Genomic DNA, 25,448 nt, shown 5'->3' with positions numbered 1-25,448 from the left:
TTAAAAACCCATATCTGTCTGTGATTAGTTTCACGATTTCATTAATGACATTGTTGCCTCTCTCACCACCAAGATGTGCTCCAGGTTACTATGGCAACCCCATGAAGGTGGGCGACTCCTGTAAAAAGTGTGATTGTAATGGTAACTCTGACCCCAACCTGATCTTCAACGAGTGCAACAATGTGACAGGCCATTGTTTGAACTGCTGGGGTAACATCGCCGGGGACAACTGTGAGCGATGTGCACCAGGTTTCTATGGTGACGCCATCAGTGCCAAAGACTGTCAGGGTAGGTGCCAGGGGCGTAGAAATACATTGCTGACCATTTGATTACCTAAGTATAAACACTAAACACACCAACAAAAATAAATAATCAAGCTCAAATAAAGCCAAAGCAGGATCAAGCTAATTTGAAAATGATGCTTGTTATTCAGTCATGTCAGTGGTCTCACGTGGTCTGAAGCCTGTTTACAATCACGGCAATTTATTGGCTGATGGTGCTTAAGCGACGCCCATAGGGAGCCTTCTGCGAAAGGTACGAGCCTATATACAGCAACTAGAGAGAGTATGGCCAGCCACGCAATGTCTCGTTCCCTCTCAGGGAACCAAGGTTATGTAACCAAGACGTTCCCTTTCGAAGGAAACTTTTGCGTTGCGTAATGCAATTGGGATGAATACCATCACTCCATGTGAACAGTAACTGTAAACTCTCCAAGCCAAGTGTCTTCAACAGGGGGTCGGTACCACAGGGGTCCACAAATTATTGTTTGATGACCATTGGCATTTGTAATAATCGTTCACTCGCACGCGAGCGACAGCGAGGATTGTGAATTTTAGTCAATCGACATGTTGAAGTCCTTCGCATCTGCATGCCAAATCTATTAAAGTGTGACTAAATGGTATAGTATGCATAGTCAGTAGAAGCGCGCAGCCCAGACAAACCCTTCACATAGCCATACTCATCATGAGCCACTCAATGCACAACGCACATCAGGTTTAGCAGCGCTGGGGAGGGCTGTGTGAGTAAATGCGCCTGCTTTGCGTTGGTCACGTTGTGCGGTTGAGCAGATGACAGCCTGCTTTCAGAACAATAGCGTACTTGCCTGGTGTAAATAAATAGTTAGTCTGAGATTATCAAGATGACATACACGGTCCTCAACATTCCACACACACAAGACGGTGTCCTCACGTGTTGTCACTTAAAAGGGAGCGCATAGTCCTCAGTTCGGCGTGAGTTGCTTTTAATTAGGCTTGTGGGACCACAGACTTACTCCCGATTGAGTCATTACGCAACATTACGCAAGTTTTCTTCAAAAGGGAACACAGTGTACCCACCAAGATGAACTGCATTCTTGTCCACACATTGTTCAGTGCAACAACCTTGCTGCAGCTAAATGTTTGGTACAACCTGATTTTAAATTATATTTTTGACTTGAGTTAAATCAGTTAATTTACATGTTAGCACATGAAAAAATTGTTTAGGTAAAAATTGTATTCTGTGTTGACCAATTCTTCGTTAAATGTGCTTAATCTATATTAAATATGATTTTACATTATTCATATTATTTTCCAAAAGGATTTTTTTTAAAGTTTAAATAAAAACAATCTGAACCTAAAAATGTGCTTTGTGTGGTAACATCTAAAATAGATCAGGTATCTCCTTAAGGTAACAATTGCAGGTTGCCACTTTTACAGAGTGTATAAGGCACTGGCAAACTCTCTAAATGTACAATTAACTCATACTGTATAATCGGTCAATCATTTTTTATTCAAATGTTTCAGCTTAAACATGAATTTTATGCAATATTTGTTGCCAATGTGCGTTTACAAAATTAATGTGTGAGAAATTGCATGTATGTAAGCAATAGACTGTTACGCACGAACAGAGTAATGTTGAAAGCGACACATAGTAATAGAGTTTACACTTTTTGGGGTAGTCAACCTACGAATGGCTTACTTTGATTTGTCTCTGCATTAACCTTGTATAGGAATCCTTATGATGCATTCATGAACTTCAGATAATTACATTTTTTTTTTGAATCTTTCATTAAGATTCTAAAGCTTTAGAATCTTAATGAAGATACCTTGTAGAAATAGAAATAGCTGAAGTGCATTTCAGTTAAAGGATATTCCGGGTTCAATATAAATTAAGCTCAATCGATAGCAAAACATCTGGGTTACAGTGAGGCACTTACAATGGAAGTGAATGGGGCCAATTTTATTATGTTAAAATACTCACTGTTTCAAGTAGCCACAAGACTGTATATATATATATGTGTTAGCATGATTTTAACCTTTTCTGTGTAAAGTTATAGCCAATTTTAACACTTCGTTGCCATGGCGATGTAATGTCAACACACCCTGAAACCCTAAAATGGTTGTAAAAATTACAATTTAAACAACTTTACAGCTCAAATAATACATGAGTTTTAACAGAAGAATTAATGTTAGTGCTATTATAAAATTATAAGCTTCACATTTCTGCCTTTAAAGCCTCCAGACATTGGCCACATTCACTCGCATTGCAAGTGCCTCACTGGAACCTCCATTTTAGGTTTTTTAAAGAAAAGGAGGGATGAGTCAAAAAAATCTTTTGGGTTAATCAACATTACGCCACAAATGCTGTCAGCTGAGCTTAACTTATATTGAACACTGAATATTCCTTATAAGTTTTTTGAAAGTTTCTCTTTCTCTGTTTCAGAGTGTACGTGTAATAAATGTGGTACTGCATCATGTGATGACAGGACAGGTGTGTGTCACTGTAAGCCTGGGGTCACAGGTCATCTGTGTGACAGGTGTGAGGTATGGACATGTGCAGTGTTTCAGAGTATTACATAAATATCATGTCTGCTTGGCAGTGTAATGATGGGAAGTTAGGAGAAGGTAGACAGGGGTGTGGATCCAAATGCTGGTTTATTAACAAACTGAATAAAATAAACAAACACATGAACAAAAGAACAGTCCACGATGGGAAAATACAACTAAAGCACGGACGAACATAAAGACGCTACACGGGTTGGGGAAACATCCACGAAGGGCAGAACGAACACGAATAAACATCCAGGGAATAAGAAGACCAAGAGTGAACATCAGGGAACGGGAACAGCGAACGTGAAACGACATAAACATTCAACAATCGACAGTCACTAAACAAAGAACCAGGGTTTAAATACACAAACACAATGAAGACTAAACGAGACACAGGTGAGAACAATGAAGAGTGCAGGCAGTGAGAGAGGCCAGGAATTGTGGGAATTGTAGTTTATATAGAGACAGTGAAACACGGGGCGGACAACAAGGAAAACGTGACATGGAATATGACGTGCTGAGTGAAACAGAAAACGCGGACCGGACCACAAGGAACGTGACATAAACGTGATGGGTGAAACAGAGAACATAGGGCAGACACACAGGAACGTGACAGGCAGGTTTAAAATAAACAATTGATTATTTATTTGCGCATATATGGGTGTCACTTATATCCCAGAAATGTATATTAATTGAAACAAACACATTTTAGCATTTTTCCTTTTTGTCAGACAAAGGTCACATTAAAACTTTGAAACTTCTTGGGCACTATTTACCATGCCTTCATCATTTATTTTTGCAACTTAAAAAAAATATATAATAATAATAATAAGTTGGTACTTTTGCTATTTTCTTTAGATGTTATCATTTTAATCTTGTAACAGCATTTTAATCTTAAAATATTTTAATCTTTTAATCTCATAATAATATACTGTGATAATCTAAAAATGAAAGTAAAATAAAGAAACCAATTAAATTATAAAAATTATTTACATACATTTTGACCCTGTCCCTCAGTTGTGGTGTCATTTCCACCAAAACCTACACATTTTCCACAAATGAAGTATTTTAAAAAGTGTTTTTGGAACACTATTTTAGGGATCAGAAATTAAACAGTAAATCATGACTTATGATTATACTTGTAAGTGACTAGTTTTGGACTTGTGTGGCATTAAATGTATTTATTAAGCCTTTATTGGCTAATTTCTTATTCTTGCTTTATAGTCCCTCTATATTTGAGTTTGTCATAACTCATAACAATGATTTTTTTAGCTAAAACAAATCATACCAATAGCTAGTATGATGCAAAATACATCCTTATAAAATATACCAATATAAAACAGCAGGTACATTCTGACCACTTATTTGAAATTATTTCAGGTATTGTCCTCAAGTGTAATATGATCAAACTGTATCATATTTCAGGTGTTGTTGCAATTCACCAATGCTGGTCAATAACCTTTAATTCAGTCTGACAGACTGATGCATGATAAATGGCTATAAACATTTCTACCAGCTGGAAAATCCAGCTTAAGCTGGTAGCTGTGTTTTCAGACTTGGTTGCTGGTTTCTAGGTGGTCCAAGCTGGTCATTAGCTTGTCCAAGCTTGTCTTTAGCATCAGCTCATGACCAACTTAGACCAGCTCATGACCAGCTTGGACCAGCTACCATGTTTCAAAACACATCTGCAGTTTAAGATGGATTTTATGAAACCGTAATTTGCATTATTTTCATAAAAAATATGGATTGTCCACATGACAATGGGATTACTCATCTGTTTAACCTCTATCTGTAATAAACTCGCATCGTATGAGCCAATCTCCGTCCAAATATGGAACTGCACTTGTCACAAATACATGAAGTCACATCGACCCAATATCAACCTGAACTCGTTATACTGGACACTTTTGTTAACTTTTTGTGATTTTGTCACAAAGTCAGAGCTGTGTGGCTTTAAAATAGATTTGCGAGTGCATATGACACGTTTTGAGTGTGCGCTGTCGTATATATGAAAGCAAGTGTCAACTTTTGAGCGAGAGCCAATGATATCCGAGTGCAAGTGGAGAGATTTGTGCTCGCACAACCAGTAAATGGATGCGCTCTCAAATTATATGCATGCGCTCACGACATTAACGGTGCTATAACGCAATAGAGCTATGCTCTATTAAGCCAATCATTTTCATTTATCTTCACAATAGATTTTTATAGTATTTATGTATGTTTTGATTTCACTTGGTGAACTTATCATCAATCTCAGTGCCACCCCTGACATGCTCTGGCGCCCCCCCCTTGCCTCCCAGTTTCAAAACCGTGGCCCTATTCTATATGGTAGTTTATAATTTGGGGTGCAAATAGCATCTAACACTATTTGCCCGTAGTGCAAAGAGGATGCTTTTTGTTGTTATTTACACTAAGCAACAGAAGTCTCTGCCTTCTATATTTATTTTATACTTATAAGTTGCACATTCAGATAGTGTAATGAGAGCCTATAAAGGATGTATTTTGCACCTAACTAGCTATTGGTATCTTAATAAGTAAATCGTTAGGAGAAAAACAAAATGTAAAGAGGCTATTAGGGTAAGAAATCAACGAACAAAAGCCTAACAAGTTTAACTTAGTTTTAACTAAGGAAGTTCACATTTCTGAAAGTGGAGCCAATAGTGCCCATAGTTGAAAAACCACCATATATGCTCAAATGCTTCCATACACACACTGAGAACATCTAATCAGCAACATCTGAATCTTCTAATGTTTCATCTGTAGGAGGGTTACTCTGGATTTGGCAGCTGTATGGGATGCCATCGGTGTGAATGTGCCTCTGCAGCTCTGCGTGCCACCTGCCACCCTCTTACGCACAGTTGCCAGTGCCGCCCGGGGGCCGGAGGCCGGTATTGTGAACGATGCCTGCCAGGATTCTGGGATTACAGCACATCCGGCTGCCAAAGTAAGTATGAACCGTCTCACTGCATATGGCCTGATTCACTGCTGCAGTAGGTTCAGCCCATTTCACAGCCCTTGCAACAAATTCCTCAACTTCCAGATCTAGGCAGGGCAGACTGAGGGAACTGTAACTTTTATTTGCGAAGCATATTGGACTCCCATCAATATATGTGGATTCCCATCAACTCTGCCCCAGAGCAGTTCTTTGGTGCGCACCAAAGTTCGGCTTTCACTAACCAAACCCTTATGCCTACCAAACTCTTTAGACATTGTAGTATTAGATTTGTGTCATCAGTGAGTACCACCATTTTAGTAGTGGATCATATCAATGTATCTAGTTGGTAGTGACTCAAATGGAAAACATGGTAGATTCCCTTTACTTTTACTACCAAAATGTCAGCCATGGGGAGCTGCTCGCCAAAGGCAATTTCTGAGGATACAAGAAGCTATGAGAAATGCAGTTATCTGTAACAGGCAAATTATATGTTATCAATACCAGTTCACTTCCGCAAGTTAGAACGGATTGCTTTCGTACGCATTGTGAAGTGTACTGGAGTCAACATGAACTGTAGCCAGGGATGGACTGGAAATCTGGCACACCTGGCATTTTCCCGGTGGGTCGATGCTCTTTGGGGCCTATCAGGGTCGAACTGGCCATTGGAAGAACCGAGATCCCCCCAAACAAGTTATGGGCCAGTTGCCATGTAAAATCCCGGGCCGATTTCTCTTCCCAGTCCAGCCCTGACTGTAGCCATATCGTAACAATTTCAAATGGACCCAACAAGTTCTAATGTGAAAGCATGCAGTATTTCAGCAACTTAAGTTTCACTTAGCAACAGCTAAAGGAATAATTCATCCAAAAATTACAATTCTGTCATCATTTACTCACCCAAACTTAGTTCCAAATCCAAACCTATGCCACTTTCATCCATGGAACACAAAAATAGATGTTATAGAATGAAGGCCACACTTTTCCAAAATGACAATAAATCAACATAAAAGTTGTTTTTGACTGAAAATCTTGTTCTCTGAATTCTTCATCTATTTAGATAGGATGCCCCCAACAAGTCAGGTTTGACGTCATTATCATCTGTTCATCACACAAAGCTATCGTATGACTTATATACTGTAGTACAAGTCTTATGGATTACATTCATGATTCTTTTTTTGTCATTCTGAGGCTTGACAGCCTGAGTACCCATTTGCTTTCATTACATGGAAAAGAGTGGCCTGAACGGAAGTCATACAGGTTTGGAAAACAAACATGGGGGGTGAATAAATGATGAAAGAATTTTCATTTGGGGTGAACTATTTCTTTACAATTTACAAGTACTCGTCATGGCCATTTCCCTGTTCACTACTGTACTCTTCCTTCTGGCCTGTGAATCTTGTGAGAGAATGAATGGGGTCACTATCTTCCCCCCTCCTCCAGAATAGAACAGTGCTGTTCCCACAACCCATCATCACTCATGATGCAATGAAGGCATCTGCAAACCAACACAGCTCTGTGGCCACCTGCAGATGAGCATGGGGATTACTACTAATAATGTATTACATATGACATCATCATTACCACTCTAACATACCAGTCTCAGTCTAATGCAGTTCTGGTCCATGGAGGTTTTTTAGTTGTTTAGTGTATCTCCAACGTTAGAGATTATAAACATATGTGCTGAAGTTTGTCGATCTGTTGCACTATTATTTCCATTCAATGCTGTGGATATTTGAACTTTGCTGGGAAATATGCTGTAAAAGTTTAACTTTTCTCTTCAGCTGCTCAGGGATGTATTAATGATCATTTGTGTGTCTGCAGAGGGATGTGTAATGTTTCATTTATAATATGTGTCTCTTTCATTAAATTAGGTTGGACATTTTGTGTAATACACTTTGTTTGTGCTCAAGGTTGTGTAGTTGCTCAGTATGCATGTGATTTTTTTGCATAAAGGTATTTATTATGCTCATTGTGTACTGTTTGAATGTGTTTCTCACTCAGAGTGTGATTGTCCAGAGGAGAATTGTGACATGCACACAGGAGAGTGTCTGCCTGAGGCCTCACAAATCAGCGAGTGCAACATCAGTGAGTTCAGTTATGACACAACACAATTAAACAATTATAATAATTCAAACAATATACAGTGGGGTTCAATAGTCTACACTGAATATCTGGGATTTTAAATATAATTTAAATTTGGAAATAAATATCATTTAAAAATATTAATAAGAATATTTCAAATTATTTTTATATTATTGATATTACAATATCATTTTGTCATTGATATACAAAATCAAAATATGATTTTAAACTACATTTTAAGAAAAGTTTAAACAAAGGAATGGAAAAGTATTCTATGCAAATTTGTGAAATTCTTGTTAATTTTTCAATGCAACCTTTCTGTTTACTATGCTGAAAGCATAATTAATCATTATTATTATTTATAATTTTTTTTTTATTTTTATTAAAAATAGCAGCATGTCTTACATCACACGCAATCAAATGCATGGATCGTTGAATTGATTAAAAGACAGACAGAATGATCGACCGACCGACCAACAGACTGATTGATTATTTTGCCACACAAGTCTTCAGTACATAATTCCTAAAAAATTGCACCCACCATTCCCCACCTGTGCAGACTGTGATGCGTGTATCTGGAATCTGATTGGAGACATCCGTCAGTCCAACAAAACTCTGGACAAGGTCAGAAACAGCGTGCTGAACATTTCTTCAGGAGCTGCTGCCAATGACCGGTTAAAATACTACAACTACACAGCGCACAGACTACAGGTAACAACACTCCAACCGCAAAGATTACAGTGAAATGCACCCACATGTCACAAATTACAGGAAGAACACAAGGTTATTTAAGCAGGTTGACAAATATTATGGGCTGTAGTTGAAATAGAGGCTTTCAAACAAAAGTTGATGCTGTGACTGTGTATTGTACCAGGCTCAGTTTGTAGGTTGGAGGAACAAGTCTGCAGTAATGAGGTCTGATACAGGACACCTGGAGGAACAAACCGCAGAGCTGCTTACTGAAATGGATCTGCTTACAGGAGCGGTAACTATCATTCCAGCATATCCTCATTATCATTAATTACTTATCTGCATCCCTACTTTTTTCCTGTCATGTGCTGTGCATAGGTGCGTCTCATCTCACTTCCTAGGTCCCCATGTCGTAAATCAGTATATAGTGAACAGGGATTTGTGCACTGGCAAGGGTGTTGATCCACTGAGCATTGGGAGGAAACTTATGACTCAATTATCTGGACACGATTATGAGGTCATACATTAAAACGCAGCTTGTATTAATCAACAACACCAATGTGTAAATTACATTTTCGTGGTAGATTTTAAAATGTACAGTGTTATCATTAAAGATAAATGGCATGAATAAAGGAAAAAATACAAAAGGAGTGTATTTTTAACCTTCTCACAATGTGTTACATGCTGCTGCACAAATAGACATAACAAACAATCCCCCATGTAGCAGATCTAGCCAGGCTGAAGCTGGGGTTGTGGTGGGTTTCAGATAAGAAAAATCTCGCAACACACTGCAGAAAAACCAGCTTCACTGCAAAAGAGAGGCAAGTCGATTGGCTGCCAGATAACAAGTCAGAGGACCAATCAACATATGTCTTGCTAGCCATTTGGCTTAACGTGTCACATGTAAGCAAGCCGATTGGCTAACAGATAACAAGTCAAAGAACCTATCGGCTATATATATAATATATCAAATAAGTATATAATATACTTTGAATTCAGAAATTGAAAATATGATCATCATAGTACATGTGCATTCAAGTAATTGTTTTGTGTGAATTGCATTTTTATGTATTTTGGATAAATAATAAAACTTAAAAAAATAAGACTTTTATTAAAGCACATAAAATGGCAGTTTGAGTAAATGCTGTCACAGGAAGACGTACCAAACAATAGTCTAAACAAGTACACGTTTACATAGACAAACAATGTAAAAATAGCACAGATGAACAATAAGAATGTGCCCACAATGCTGTTTGTTCATGTTGTTTTGTCAGGAGGAAGCGGTGAAATCAGTGGGAGAGCAGGTGGATCAAGAGACCCTTGAAAGCTCCACGCTAGCGAAGACACTTAGTGCTAACCTCTCATTTCTCAATGTCCTCATAGAGGGTAATATGAGATCTCCCATCCATACAAACCAACACATCATAAACCACAAAAAAATAGCTTCTTTTGAAAGCTTATCGTGGACTCTATTTAAAAGAGCAGGGCTAATTGTCACTCTTTTGACTTTAATGGTTAAGATTAAGGTTTATTTTTGAAAGTCAGTTTATTGCCCAGGAAAAAAGATGCAGTTAATTACTCACATGTTGACCTTTTGTGAAAACATGCCACAATAGCAATGTTGTAGCCCCATCACCCCATCTACAATTATTTTGTACTCTCTTCAAGTGTTTCAAACCAACATACAAAACCACTGTTAGAGAGAGAGAGAGAGAGAGAGAGAGAGAGAGAGAGACAACATACTTTTGGATTTTTTGGACTTCAAACATATTTACTGAGATATAGCCCTTGGGAGAACTAGCCCTGGTCTCTCCTATTTGATCCTCAGCTCGGGTCTAGATTTGCGACCCCCTCGTTTCAAGTTATGTCTTCTTGTTTTCATTGCAGACAAAGAGCTTGTCATAAATCCTTCTGTGTGTGTTTCAGATATGATCAGGGATTGGGAGTTGTACAGTGTCCATCAGGATTTGGATCCTGAGGTGAAGAGGCAGAAAACAGCAGAGGCTGAACGTATCTTGGGCTGGATGAGGATTCTGAACCTCTCACCCAAAGAACCGCTTGCTACTGACGAGTCTTCCAAGGCCCATGAATGTGAGTTTCTTTCGAACTGAGTTCTGCTTGTGTGAATCTGTGTGTTCTCTCACTCAACTTCTCCAAACGTGTGTGAGTGTAGTGCTACGGCGTGTGCGTCTGCTGGAGAAAACTCTGATGACTACGCGGGGGCGTCTGTCACCTGTGCGAGAGGTGCTGGGTCGATTCGCTTCCAGACTTTCTCAGGCTCAGGATCTCCTCAACAAAGCAGAGGACTCAATGCAGCAGACACACAGCAAATACAAAACCAACCAGCTCAAACTTCTGAGGAGAGAGGTACCTTCCACACACAATATTACAATTGTTGTGAATACATAAACCAGTTATGTGAGAGGAGTAGAGAGACAACAATTTACAGGTCATTCAAGCATTCTGTTTAGAACCTGCCTCAACTCTACTCCAGGTTTGCCATTTCTAGGGCCCTATGATTTCAGCTATGCCGAAAAAGCAGACGGAAATCTCAGAACTGAGTAATAAAATGGAATTAAGAATAAAATGATGAATTTCACAGAATTTGAATGAATTTGGGATGAAATGGATGAAAATAGTGTAGTTCATTTACTCACCCTCATTTTGTTGCACACCTGTATAACTTTCTTTCCTCTGTAGAACAGAAGAGAAGATGTCATGCAGAATGTTAGCCTAAATTACCATTCACTTTCATTGCATCTTTTTATCAATACAACGAAAGTGAATGGTGACTGAGGCCATCATTCTGCCAAACATATCATTTTGTGTTCCACAGCTGAAATAAAGTCATATAGGTTTGGAAAGGAAGGTGAGTAAATGATGACCAAATGTTCTTTTTTTTTTTCCTTTTTTTTTTAAATTAAATTCACACATAAAAAATATAAATAAAGCTAAAAAATTACTATTGTACATGGTTATGCAAAGTATAAAAGATTTGTGTTGATTTTCCATTTAACCACAATGATAACATTTTGGTCCTACCCACCCATACCTGCTAATAATTACTTCTTCTTTTTTTTTTCTCAACAAAATATGTAACTTTTTAACCCTTCAATTATCTTAGGGTCATTTTTGACCCAGTACAGGTAAAGAATAAGTAAAAAATACAGCATGGTTAAGAGAAACAACCATTTAAAACAAATAGTTCCTTTCCATTGTCATCAGTTGACAATTTCAAATCAATTTTGACTCCTATGGGAAGAACCCATTTTACCTTTGGAATTTCTTGATGTTTTAAGGCTTTAAAATGTCCTAAAATAAAGCCAAAAATGTAGCTCATAGCCCAATATTAATCTCTAGCTTCCCCACCTGCTCCACTTGGTACAGCATCTTTCCCAATAATTACATATTTTCCTCTCAAATCGGGTTTGTCAACACACACACACACACACACTCAAACTTGTTTTTATATCATTGTGGGGACTCCATAGACTTCCATGCATTTTATGGATTTTATATAGATCAAACAATGATTCTGTCCCCTAACTCTAACTCTACTCCAAACCTAACCCTCACAGAAACCTTTTTGCATTTTTACATTTTCAAAAAAAAATAACAAAGTATGTTTAATACCATTTCCCTCGTGGGTACCATTGGCTGGGCCCCACAAGGTAGGTATTCTCAGGTTTTACTAAACTTGTGGGGAAATTTGTAGTCCCCACAATGTAGTATAAACATGTACACACACACACACCGTATGTATTTATTTTTTTTACAGTTTTGAACAGTAAATATGTTAGTAAATAAGTTTACTAACTTGATTTTATATGATGGGGCACTATGGGGCTAAAGGCCCCCAATGGTAAAATGTAATTTAATTTTCTCCTAAAACATTAGATGGCTGAAAGAACTATTATGGCAACTTTTTGAAACCCCTGTAACACAGCAATAAATTGTTTGTCAATAGTGCGAATGAATGGATTTGTTGTAATGATGGCAATTTTGGCTGCTGGAAAAAGGCAATAGAGTTTCATTTGTGAAATAAACATGTACTAACATTTTATCTCCAAAAAATGTAAACAGTTAACTTTCTTCAAGCAGTATAAACCAGAAATTGTTGTAATATAGTTAAGCAATTTTAAAATGCCAAAAGTGATTGATATAAACGTAAGCGTAATGTTTGCCAAGTTTTTTATATATATATATATATATATATATATATATATATATATATATATATATATATATATATATTTATTTATTATTTTGTGTTTTTAACAATTCTTAAAGAAATTATCTACTCCTTTAATATTCAATACATATAACCCCCTAAAAGGAAGGACAAAAGGAGGGTGTGGTTTCTTTCGAAAATAAGGGGGTTCATGTAACTGTAATGGAATTCAATTACTGTATCCTGATTAAGTAACTCAGTTCCATAATATATTGCGTTACTACCCACGCCTGGTGGATTATCTGAAATTATAGAAATTATTGTCTATTTTATCATGTTGTTTATTGTTTATATTATGATCCAATGTCAGATAAACATTTCATTCCCACTAACTCAGGCACAGCAGCAGCGTCTTAAAGAGACCTACGAAGATGTCAATCAGACCCTTGCTACTACTGAGGAAATTATCTCTGTGGCAAATTTGACCGTCATCGAGATGGAAGATATGGTGATGGTAAAGCTAACTGTCTTACACATTATATGATATATACAGTGTATTATTATGTCCACAAAGACAAAACCTTGTCTGTTATTTTAGTGACACAAACACACATACATTTTTTTTAAAGAATGATCACACAGATCTTTTTTTCTTCGCACATAGTTTTTAAATTAAATTTAATAAACACTGGCAGGAGTGTAGAAGATTAGCAGTGAATAAAGGCTTACATTTTGGTCTGTTCATCACACAAATAGCTATCAAATAGCTGTAGAAGGCTTAACATATAGTGCATGAGTTGTTCTGACTACATTTATGATATTATTATGGTGATTATTTGGTGTTTTTTGGCGCTTTACAGACATGACCCAAAAGAGCAATGTGAAAATAGATGAAAATGTCTACTTTGGTGTTCCATGGAAACATTAACAGCATACACATTTGGAACGATATAAGGATGAGATAATAATGGCCTAATTTCTATGTAAACTATTTATATGCTACTCTTACTGTGCGTGTAGAATGTGCGACAACAACATGCTGAAATCGATGGGGCCAATGTGCTACTGGAAAGGAAGACAGAGAAGCTGTCTATGTCAGACAGAGATCTAGTGCTGAGAGCTGAAGACCATGCAAATGAACTGGAGAGACATGCCGAAGAACTCAAATAGTAAGTGTCATTCAACTTTATTCAAATTAGAAACACCAGCATTTAAAGGAGAATTCAGCTCACTCCATTAGTATTGTTATAATATACTCTGATCTCTCCTTTAGTAATCTGAAAGGCAGTGACGCAAACGGACATGTGCAGAAAGCCCTGAGCGCCTTGAACGTATATGATAATATCGTCAAATACATCAATGACGCAAACATCACTGGCGTGACCACTCTCAACATCTCCAGCAGGACTCATGATGTAAGGAAGGATGTCGATTCTGTTATTGTAAAAGTTCAATTTAGAAGATTTTAACAATAATGATCTTATGACTCTTCATTCATCAGTGGCAGCAGATAGGGAGAAAAGATTAATTCCATTTCATGCTCATAAGAGCCCTCCAAAAGCAATCTGTCACTGGTAAAACATCTAGAATAATGATTACTACACTACATACAATTTATACTGTGTGTTATCTGGGGGGTTAAAGGGAATAGTTTTCAATTGGGATACACGATTTTTGCCATCATAATGGTGTAGTTCCAGCATCAACCAGAAGGGGCTCAGGGGTTGATGATAACCAGCCAATTCCTGATCCCCTGGTTAGGACTATTACTGCATTCCATTCAATTTGGAAAGTCATCATTTCCAACTTTCCACTAGGCAAATTGCAAATGAACGCCACGTAAAAACTTACAACTTGGAAACTAGAGTGAAAAATAAGAACTCCAATTTATTTAGCCAAGATGAAAGTGCATGATTTTACAAAAAAGCTTTGCACAAAGGGAAGTACACGCAATTACTAATAAATATGAACTTTTACTCTTATAATACTCATCAATGAGTCGAGGTTCACATAAGATTATAATAAAACCTTTGTCAACGTTTGCCAGTCAGTTGTTTAAAAAACAGTCGATTTTACAAATTTTTTTAATCGTACACCCGTATAACAAATGCCAACATCGCATAGCATAATTTATCCTCTGCAATTTAGTTGGTAGGAGACTTCACCGTGTACAATCAGAAACACTTGCTAAGCTAACGGGAACATTTCTGTTTTGTTTCCATATACCGTAAGTCATCTTTCAAACATGGTGCAATGAATTGCCTAAATGGTCAGAGATCTGAGATATCAAGTTGGAATATCCCACATCCGACTTTGAATGGAACGCAACATATGTTCCTTTGAAAGAAATATTGTTCTAGAACTAACTAAAGATGTTCATTTAGGAATATGTCTCACATGGCATGTACCATGGACATAAATGCAGTGACAATGTAGCAGTCATTCAAGTGAAACTCCCGTCAACTGGTCCGAAACTCTCTCCCAGTGCCCTGGCCTTCTTTACCGTTGAGTCCTGGAAGCCAAAATGTTCACAATGATTTTTGTGATTATCTCATGTGTTTCCTGATGTTTCTCATAGGCTATTGATGGATTAAACTCTCAAATGAACATCCTGAGTCCTCAGAGTGACAAATTGTTAAAAGAGGCAACGTCCCTACGCTCTGAACAGAAAGGTGAAGCAGAGAAGGCTTTTCCCGCTATTTTCTACTTTCAGGATATTTTGGATTTCTGTGAGCATTTAACAATAAGGTCACATTTATGAACATTATTTAATGCATTAGGAGTCATGAACAACATTTATTATCTATGTAATAATATATTATCTATATTCATTGATGAAAGAACATCCGTTTATATTTACTCATGCTCATTAATTTTTCATTAATGTTAACATAAAAATGTTTACTATATTAGCAAATGAACCTAGTTGAAATGAACCTTAACCATGATTAACAAATGCTGTTGTTGAGGGTGTTTCTCAATCAGCTCCCTATATTGTGAATCATTATATCGTGAACACAAATTAGGGCACTGGCATGTGTATTCAAACACAGATAAATTACATAAACAAAGAAATACATTTCAAACGACTGTTTGAAAAGAATGCTTCCATTTCATGGTCATTATGGATGAAAAACATCTCATTTAATAGATTATAAGGTTTTTACTTTTTTGATATTTTACACTTGTGCTCGTCTTCTAACGACTAGGAGTTCAGAAGACATGACGACATTTCCGGTAAGGGAACACAGTATGCGACGATGCTCCCTGGTTTTTATGGTACATTGTGGAAGTATTTTTGGGAGCGAATGTTTCAGTGCACTGGAACAATTGTGCAGTTGAGACAGCCCTAGATATGGTTGACTCTAGAGGCTCCCAAATAGTAGTTAACTAATGTTAGTAAATGGAACCTTATTGTAAAGTGTTGCCAAATTTCCATAAGATGCTCGTATGTCAAACTCCACATTTCTCTAGTATTGTCAGCAGAAGTTTTGGATTATACATGTTTTCAAATGTTTAATGCATGTTTATTTCCTTTGCAGAGGTTGAATCCACTGTGCTCGACAACAAGAAATACATAGAGGAGACCAATGAGATGATGGAGAGCTCTTCGAAAAAACTAGCTAAGATCATCAGTGACATCAATGCAATTCAGAAAGGCAAAAATAACAAATAGTTCCTTTTCATCTTATTGTGTACTGCCTGTTTACACCTGGTATTAACATCCATTATGGGAAAACCATATCGGGAGATTGTCAGAACACATTTGTAAAGCAAATGCCAATACACCCTAATGTGTCCTGGGCAACATCGAATGATGGCCTACTCCCCGTCAATCATCCGTTGCATTAAAACAAGTGTTTGTGCTGCTTTAACAGAAAACAAGAGTCCATTCTAAAGATCTGGAAAAGTCCAAACATGTAAATGAACAAATTCAGTTAACATAGAACCTTAACTAAAATAACAATGAGTATTTTGCTTGAAATGTCATAAAACTGCACACTACATCTTATTCAATTTTCATGAGAGTGCTAAATCAAAAGGCAATTTAAGTGCCAAAGCCACACGCAGCTGGGCATGGATGGGAGTGTTTGTGCCATCTTTAGGTGTATACACGATAATTGTGGGTGTATTGACAAAAAGATATAAGAGGCAGATGTTAAAGAAGTTACCTTGTGCTTACTTATGCCTGGGGCAGTGGTGGCTCAGTGGTTGGGGCTTAGGGTTACTAACCAGAAGGTCGGGGGTTCAAGCCCCAGCACCACCAAGATGCCACTGTTGGGCCCTTGAGCAAGGCACTTAATTCCAGGTTGCTCTGGGGGGATTGTACCTGTAATAAGTGCACTGTAAGTCGCATTGGATAATAGCATCTGCCAAATGCATAAATGTAAATATAAATGCCTAAAACTTGTGTGCATGAACAAAAATGAAAATTTCTTTGGCCATGCCAAATAACTTAACTGACTTTGTGCGTATGATGTATTGCATAACACTACGCTTAAGATGTAGGACCCTACATGTTTGTAGATGTGCTTGTTTTATGTTTATTTCTGTGTTTTTGTGTCAGATCGGACACCAAAGCGTCTACAGTTCACTCAGGAAGTGGCTGAGGGCACTCTGAACCGCTCGGCTGATGTGTTGCAGATGGTGACACCCATTTTAAAGAGAGTAGAAGAGTGGAAGGACAACATGAAGAATGAGGCGTATTCCCCTGCAGCATTTGAACGCTCTGTGCTGTCAGCTGGCGAGGCGGGTATGACCCACTTCCACAAAACAGAGAAAAGTAGCATTTACTACATTATTTACTACATGAGCAAATAAAATGTATTCCATACTAAACAATGCATAATCCTTTAGTGTATGTTGGCTTTTTTTATCAGTGAATCTGTGCAGGATTCTGTAGAGTCTTGCTGATGTCTTTTTATTCACTGTGTGTTAAGTGGAGGACCTTTCAGAGATTGTGCCAGAGCTTCTCAATAAGCTGCGTGTGGTCGAAGTGAAAAGACCTGTGAATAATGTCTCCACAAACATTATGAAAATCCGAGAGCTAATTGCTCAGGCACGCAGCGTCGCCAAGAAGGTACATTACTGGCAATAACAGATCCTCTTGTCTGAGTAAATTAAAACCAACCCACTAATTTCCTATAACAGTAGAGTTGCGCAAGTAAAAATCCCATTCAGTTTCCAAAGAGAAAACTATTTTAGCATTAAGAAATAAACCTTTTGAGAGAAACCCACCTTGAGTTCCAACCTCTACCATAAGGTTGTTAAACAACGGTATATGTTTCTGTAGAAGCCATAAGTCAGTGTGATGTGTTAACTAATATCATTTAAATATTTAACGCTGTTAAAGTTTAAGGGCTGTATAGTGTTATTGATATCTAGTTGCATTGTCATGCTTGATGAAAGCAAGTTGTATGATTGCAGGTGCAAGTGTCCATGAAGTTTAATGGCCAGTCTTCCGTGGAGGTTCATCCGCACTCCAACCTAGACGAGCTCAAAACTGTGACGTCTATCAGTTTCTTCATCAGAGTGGACCCAGACAAAGACCCCATAGAAGACCGCTTCCTGCTCTACCTGGGAGACAAGCAAGTGAGCACTAGCAACAGAGGCAGGGGCCAAAGGGGGGAACTGCTCAACCTTGAATGTGTGAAGTGCTGTCACACATGAATAGTGCAATAGAGAGGATTGTCGAAAGTGAGGGGCCAATGGTGAATAAAAGGCCAAATTAATAAAGGATAAAGACAGAGTGAGAAAGAGATAGAGTTGGCACTCAACACTCCCAGCAGGACTTTCTCAACAGACATAGCTGCGCAATAAAGCCAAGAGATAATATTCAAAGTCTGAACGAGGAAGACAGGAAATAAGAGCCCTAGAGAGAGAGAGCGAGCACTTGCCAGCTAAAACTTCAGAGGCAAAACTCAAAAGACTACAGATGAAAGAGAAAAGAACAGAAGCATACGTGAAGGAACAGTACATAGAGAACAGAGAAAAAGATTGTTGTGAATATGTGAACAGTGCAGCCTTTGAGTGCAGACTGTTTCTGTTACTCCCAAAATAGAAAGAAGCCTTCAAAGACAAGAGATCATTTACATAAGCTTCTTTAGACATCACATTCACTATTTGATGCAAGAAATACATCTGCAGTGTATCTTCTCCACATCCATCCCTCTATATTTAATTTGGTCTCTTCACTATGGGAATTCAGAAGTTACTGTCTGATGCCCTGTTAAATGTCCTGTTCACCCAAAAATCCATTGTGTATTTATGAGTGTTATTAGAGAAGCATGGTGCTCAAGCAATAACATGAATTGATTAGCATTCAAACAATGTGCAAAATCTTGACTGAACCCCTAAAATAGGTTTTATGTGTGCCTTCCGAATATTTTGAATTTTATAAATAAGCCACATAGAGTACTATTATGATACTTTAGGGTGCACTTTCTTATGTTCAAATTATGTTGACATTGGACTTCCACAATATAGGCCAGACTGCCTTCACAGCAATCATGAACCATTCTGAAGTTCAAGTGAAGTGCACCCCAGGGCCAAGGTTTTAACTTTTGGTGCAGCTCTTTGGTGTGCACCCAAGTTCGGAAAGCAAATTTTGCACCAAAACTACATCAAAGGTCCAAACCAAAAGTTCTAGTGTGAAAATGTTCTCTAGTGGTTCATGTGTCCTGATTTCTATTCAGCAAATACGTGTGTATTAGAAAACATGTGCAAAAATGTTCTGTATTATGTTCATTTAACTTTTTGTGTGTACGTGTCCATGTAGGGACAAAAGGACTACATGGGACTGGCCATAAAGAATGATAACTTGGTGTATGTGTACAATCTGGGAGGAGAAGATGTAGAGATTCCCCTCAGCTCAAAGCCGGTCAGCTCCTGGCCTCCTGTCTTCAACCTTGTTAAAGTGGAGAGGTAAAACAACTGATCTGATCTTCCACAAATGCTGTATGGTTTTTTAAGGAAACTGTTCACACAGAAAAGTTATTTAAAACTTTTTGGGCATATAGCTGTGTCATTGTCTATCATCATTGGATTTACCCTCATTTCCTTTTCTTTGGTAGGTTGGGTCGTCATGGTAAAGTGTTCCTAACTGTTCCGAGTCAGGACACCACAGCAGAGCAGAAGTTTATCCAGAAAGGAGAGGCAGATGGAACTGACTCCCTGTTTGACCTTGACCCTAAAGACACTGTCTTCATTGTGGGAGGAGTGCCAGCTGATGTGAAGGTGCTTAAAAAAAAGATTTAACTCACTTTTCTGTTAGGATAATGCCCAAGTTGCAAGATCATTGTGTAGAACACAGAACATAGGCCCAGACCCTCCCATATTCAGCCAGATGTTGATTTTGGCTGCAGAGTTGAATAGCTTGTTGGCTTTGTACATCCATAATGCATTAGCCTTTCTTAGAGAACCAGTCTACTTAAAAGGTAAGTGTTTTAGTTCTAAATTCTAATTATGTCTTCACATTCTTTCAGCTTCCTCCAGCTTTGAGCTTGGCTCCTTTTGTTGGTTGCATAGAGTTAGAGAACTTGAACAGTGATGTCATCAGTTTGTACAACTTTAAAAAACTTCACAAAATGGATGTTGTGGCAACAATGCCTTGTCCCAGGTAAAGAAACACTTTCCTAAATCCCCATCTCCTATGTACTTTGGAGGTATGTGGTGAGGTTTCAGCATGCAAAGAGTTAAAAAACTTCCATTATCATAACTCTAAATGTCAACGGGCAGTCTCTGATATTTCTCACTGAAGCTGCTGCTGTCTCTGTGTTTGACTGAGGTCAAAAGTGGCACTTCATCTATGGCTTGTTTACACATAACGATCTCTCTATATTTCCAGGCATAAGTTGGCTTTCTCTCAGAGTCGTGTGACAAGTTATTTATTTGATGGCACTGGCTATGCTTTAGTCAACAACATTGAGAGAAGAGGCAAAATTGGCATTGTCACTCGATTTGATATCGAAGTGCGAACTGTTGCAAACAACGGCGTACTCTTCCTAATGGTTAACGAGGTAACATGTTTGCATTATAAATCTTGTTCTGAAATTATTTTGAATATGTATTCATTCTGGATACTAAAAAGCATTCAAACTGAATGACTGTGTATATTATTTAATTTATGATGGACTTCCTTAGACAAATTTCTTTGTGCTGGAGCTGAAAAATGGGTTTCTACGTCTGATGTATGACTTTGGTTTCACCAATGGCCCTGTCATAATGGAGGAGAATTTAGCCAAACTCCACATCAACGATGCCAGATATCACGAGGTGAATTCTATCTTGAGGCCTCTTTCTGGACGTCTATCAAGTCTTGTATTCAAATGTTTAATCACGTACTGTGAAATGCTTCATCGGATGTTGTCAAGAAATACAAATGAGTATTTGGACATGCTTGGCAGGTTTTAACACCTCAATGTTTGCATTTCTCTCTCAGGTGTCTGTAATATATCATCACACGAAGAAGGTCATTCTGCTAGTGGACAGAAGCCATGTCAAGACCTTGGAAAATGAGAAGAAACCATTACCATTCTCTGATATCTTTATTGGAGGAGCTCCTTCTAGCATTCTGCTTTCTAGGTGAGAAACTTGGCATCATCAAGGTCTAAGACTATCTTTAGTCCTACATAAACAAAATTATGCACAGGTTCCCAGAGAAGTACCTATTTGAAATATTCCATATGACTATCCCCCAGGCCAGAGCTGTCAACTCTGGTGGGGTTGAAGGGTTGTGTGAAGGGATTCCAATTCCAGAAGAAGGACTTCAATCTCCAGGAGGAGCCAGGAACCATAGGGATCAGCAGTGGATGCCCAGAGGAATCATTTGTATGTAGCACACATTCCGATCAAAATAGCATGGCAATATTGTTATCATTGCCACATTGGACTGTTGGCTAGTAATATGAAGTGAAGACTGCACCAGTGTATTTAGAATAGGGGAAGTGCACACTTACTATAAACAATTATTTGTTTGTATTATTTACATTTTTTGTTGTCTTCTACCTGCAGATGTCCCGTAAAGTATATTTCACAGGTGAGGGCTACCTGGGATCCACAGCTAAAATTTCACCATTCCAGACATTTGAGGGAGGCCTGAACTTCAAAACCCTACAGTCCAATGGACTCCTATTCTACCACAAAGATGGGGTACAGTTCTTTTTATAAAGCCTTACCCTTTCTCTAAATCATAACAGGCAGGCAATCTAATTCTAACCCAAACTCACAAAAGGCACGAAGGTCAAATTCTTTTCACTCTTGCTCTCCATCTTAGTCAGATGAGTTTTCTCTCTCACTGGAGAATGGTGCAGTGGTACTCCAGTCCAAAGGGACCAGAGTTAGATCACATAAGAAGAATTACAATGATGGACGATCTCATTTCCTGGTTGCAACCGTATCAAATCAAAAGTAAGTTACTGGCTTTTCAAATCAATGTTCCACCTTTCCCTAATGAATACTTTATTTCAAATTTAGCTCTGAAGCTGACCAGGTATCCTTATATGTATAAGCTCATTATATCAACAATTTTGGTAGGTATGAACTTATCATTGATGACATAGACAAGCAGGAGAAGAAGAAGCCAGCCTCCACGTCTCAGTCAGATAACACTCTGAAGAGTTTCTACTACGGAGGCTCTCGTACAAGTTCTATACAGAATTTTACTGGCTGCATCAGTTACGCTTACATTAGCAGGTAATGCACTGTATTCCACACATCTACAACCCACACTTATTTTATACCAAATACAGCTCCAAAACATGGTGAGCTGCCTTGTTTCTATTGTCTACATAGGCAGTTGCATTCTCAGGGAGCATCCTAACTGAAATGTTACCTCATGTAGGCTGTGAGATACACTACGTGTCAATACATAAAGTATGCCGCAATCATATATATTGAATGCATCAAAATATTATACAGTGTTGTGAAAAGTATTTGCCCTTCCTCATTTCTTCTATTTTTGTGTATTTTCCATAGTGAATCGTTTTAGATCTTCAAACGAGATATAACATAAAAAAAGGAAACCTGAGTAAACACAAAATACTGTTTTCAAATATATATTTTTTATTGAAGCAAAAAGTTATCCAACACCTATATCTCCCATGTGAAAAACTTACTGCCCCCTTAAACTTAATAGCTGGTTGTGCCTCCTTTAGCAGCAACAACTGCAACCAAGCGCTTCCGATAACTAGAGATCAGTCTTTCACAACACATTTGTGGAAGTTTGGCTCCCTCTTCTTTTCAGAACTGGAGGTTCATTGGAGGTTTTTCAAGTCTTTGAGGTCTTGCCACAGCATCTCAATTGGGTTCTAGTCAGGACTTTGACTAGGCCACTCCAGAACTTAAATTTAGCTTCTTTTGAACCATTCAGAGGTGGACTGCCTCCTATGCTTTGGATCACTGTCTTGCTGCATAATCCAATTGCGTTTGAGTTCAACTCACGGACTGAAGACCAGACGTTCTGATTCAGAGCAGAATTCATGTTTCCCTCAATTATTGCAAGTTGTCCTGGGCCTGAAGCAGCTAAGTATTCCTATACCATCACACTACCACCACCATGCTTGACCATAGGTACGATATTCCTTTTGTGGAATTCTGTGTTTGATTTATGCCAAATGTAACGGGACACCTGTCTTACAAACAGTTCCACTCATGAGTCCACAGAAAATTCTCAAAATGTTTGAGGATCATCAAGGTGTGTTTTGGCAAAATTCTGATGAGCTATAATGTTCTTCTGGGTAAGCAGTGGTTTTTGCCTTGCCACTCTTCCATGCATGTCATTTTGGCTAGTGTCTAGAACAGTAATCTTTGTTGATGTGAGAGAGGGCTGCAGTTCCTTGGATGTTGTCCTTAGCTTTTTTTTTGTGACTTCCTGGATGAGTCGTCGCTGTGCTCTTGGAGGAATTTTGGAAGGTTGGCCACTTCTGGGAAGGTTTACTACTAGGCCAAGTTTGCTCGATTTGGAGATAATGGCTCTCACTGTGATTCTTTGGACTCCCAGAGCCTTTGACATAGCTTTTTAACCCTTCCCATGCTGATGCATTTCAAACACCTTTTTCCTCATCATTTCTGGAATTTATTTCAGCCTTGTCATAGTGTGCTACTGAGTGAGACCTTTTAGCCAACTTCATGCTGCAGAAACAGTTCTATGTAGGTGTTGATTTGATTGAGCAGAGCTGACATTAATCAGGCCTGGGTGTGTCTAGTCCAGCTGAACCCCATTATCAATGCAGTTTCATAGATTTGGGGATTTAGTAACAAAGGGGGCAAATACTTTTTCCACACAGGCCCAGTTGGTATTAGACAACTTTTTTGCTTCAATAAATAAAATTATTATTTAAAAACTGTATTTTGTGTTTACACTGATTGCCTCAGTGCGGCTCCAACTGCACTGAGGAATATTGGTCACAGTGTTTACACTTTAGATGAGTTACTTCATAATTAAACTGATAGACATGATTTGAATGCACAAATAGATTAAAATATATATTAATACAGGGATCACAAGTATCAGTCCAATATCAGGAGAAAAATTATCATGATATATGATTGTATTGGCAAAGTCCTACATCATATGTAACTGATTTGGAACACCATTCACAGGCAGCAACTCTGCATGCCACAAAACAGTGCACTTCATGTGAAGCATATGTGAGACTGAACTCACAATTGCTTCCAATAGAGTTAGACATTTATTTCATCTTTTTTTTCAACAATAGGTTAAGTCTGTGGTCATTTATGGAAGTGTGCCATGTGTGTGTATAATACAGGCAGGATAGAGATATAGACCCAGAAGATTTCCAGCGATACAGTGAGAATGTGCAGGTGTCACTACAGGACTGCCCACTGGAGAGACCCCCAGCTTCTCTGCTCAATAAAGATAGCAGAGATTCCTCCAGACAAAGGCCAGGGCACTCCCGCAAGGTGCAACAGACATGCACAGAAATACATAGATACAGTGTGTAATTATGCATATGCATACTTAAACATTATGTTTGCTGCTCTCAGGTGGGCAGGAATGAGCCCAGCCTACCACATAGCTTGAAGAGCAATCCTTTGGATGTTCCAGAGACAGAGGATGCTTCCTGTTACCTGTCCTCCCGCCCAAGAGTTACCCACAATGCCCACTACTATGGAGGCTTCGCTCACAGCCACCATGAGTACACAGGCATTGCCAATGCTATCAGAGATGAGTGAGTACCAGTGCTCATGATTGAAAATGGACTTAACTATATTATTCTCTATTGATTTTTCCAGGAATCCCATTAGTTCAAATGACAAAACTTAATTAACAGTGATCTCCATTTTTCCATCTCTTTTAGATCTTACTTTTCTCTGTCTCTGAAGACAAGTTCAGCATTTGGTCTCGTCTTCTACCTGGCTGACGAATCTGAGCAGAACTTCATGGCTCTGTTCCTCACTCATGGCAGACTTGTGTTCACCTTTGGCTCAGGCCAAAACAGCGTCAGAATTAGAACCAAAGAGAAATACAACGATGGACAGTGGCATTATGTAAGGAAGCTAACAAAAGATTCACTCATGAATTTAAAGATGTCACTTGTAAAATCCTTGCCACTAGCTCCAACAAAAGGAATTGCAGAAATAATGGTCGGTTAGAAACACATGGAAGCCCACATGTCAAATTATACTTCACCTTAATACTGGCATACCACAAGTATCTTTTCAGTTGTTAGCTTCATTTGTATAATCGTTTCCCATTACATCTATTTGTGACCATACAGTATGCTTTTTATTGCAAGCCCTGAAG

At 38.3% G+C, this 25,448-nt stretch overlaps 1 protein-coding gene across 2 annotated transcripts in view; it reads left to right on the top strand.

The window, feature by feature from the left end:
• LOC127624262 (laminin subunit alpha-4-like) overlaps nucleotides 1-25,448 on the top strand; it is a 66,128-nt gene that overhangs the window by 19,367 nt on the left and 21,313 nt on the right. For both annotated transcript variants that reach the window (XM_052099005.1, XM_052099004.1), the window contains exons 5-34: nucleotides 74-288; nucleotides 2,701-2,801; nucleotides 5,571-5,751; nucleotides 7,741-7,824; nucleotides 8,381-8,532; nucleotides 8,696-8,806; nucleotides 9,786-9,897; nucleotides 10,438-10,602; nucleotides 10,685-10,878; nucleotides 13,080-13,196; nucleotides 13,703-13,851; nucleotides 13,956-14,097; nucleotides 15,261-15,354; nucleotides 16,225-16,341; nucleotides 17,250-17,435; nucleotides 17,623-17,762; nucleotides 18,110-18,274; nucleotides 19,461-19,606; nucleotides 19,756-19,918; nucleotides 20,167-20,300; nucleotides 20,529-20,700; nucleotides 20,825-20,956; nucleotides 21,123-21,265; nucleotides 21,382-21,511; nucleotides 21,695-21,832; nucleotides 21,957-22,090; nucleotides 22,217-22,375; nucleotides 24,451-24,604; nucleotides 24,689-24,873; nucleotides 25,003-25,192. In XM_052099005.1, the coding sequence (XP_051954965.1) occupies nucleotides 74-288; nucleotides 2,701-2,801; nucleotides 5,571-5,751; nucleotides 7,741-7,824; nucleotides 8,381-8,532; nucleotides 8,696-8,806; nucleotides 9,786-9,897; nucleotides 10,438-10,602; nucleotides 10,685-10,878; nucleotides 13,080-13,196; nucleotides 13,703-13,851; nucleotides 13,956-14,097; nucleotides 15,261-15,354; nucleotides 16,225-16,341; nucleotides 17,250-17,435; nucleotides 17,623-17,762; nucleotides 18,110-18,274; nucleotides 19,461-19,606; nucleotides 19,756-19,918; nucleotides 20,167-20,300; nucleotides 20,529-20,700; nucleotides 20,825-20,956; nucleotides 21,123-21,265; nucleotides 21,382-21,511; nucleotides 21,695-21,832; nucleotides 21,957-22,090; nucleotides 22,217-22,375; nucleotides 24,451-24,604; nucleotides 24,689-24,873; nucleotides 25,003-25,192 (4,405 nt within the window). The remainder of the gene's footprint in view (nucleotides 1-73; nucleotides 289-2,700; nucleotides 2,802-5,570; nucleotides 5,752-7,740; nucleotides 7,825-8,380; nucleotides 8,533-8,695; nucleotides 8,807-9,785; nucleotides 9,898-10,437; nucleotides 10,603-10,684; nucleotides 10,879-13,079; nucleotides 13,197-13,702; nucleotides 13,852-13,955; nucleotides 14,098-15,260; nucleotides 15,355-16,224; nucleotides 16,342-17,249; nucleotides 17,436-17,622; nucleotides 17,763-18,109; nucleotides 18,275-19,460; nucleotides 19,607-19,755; nucleotides 19,919-20,166; nucleotides 20,301-20,528; nucleotides 20,701-20,824; nucleotides 20,957-21,122; nucleotides 21,266-21,381; nucleotides 21,512-21,694; nucleotides 21,833-21,956; nucleotides 22,091-22,216; nucleotides 22,376-24,450; nucleotides 24,605-24,688; nucleotides 24,874-25,002; nucleotides 25,193-25,448) is intronic.

This window comes from Xyrauchen texanus, chromosome 30 (genome assembly GCF_025860055.1).
Source record: "Xyrauchen texanus isolate HMW12.3.18 chromosome 30, RBS_HiC_50CHRs, whole genome shotgun sequence".
In the NCBI taxonomy this organism is placed as follows: Eukaryota; Metazoa; Chordata; class Actinopteri; order Cypriniformes; family Catostomidae; genus Xyrauchen; species Xyrauchen texanus.
This window is presented reverse-complemented; position numbering and strand designations above follow the sequence as displayed.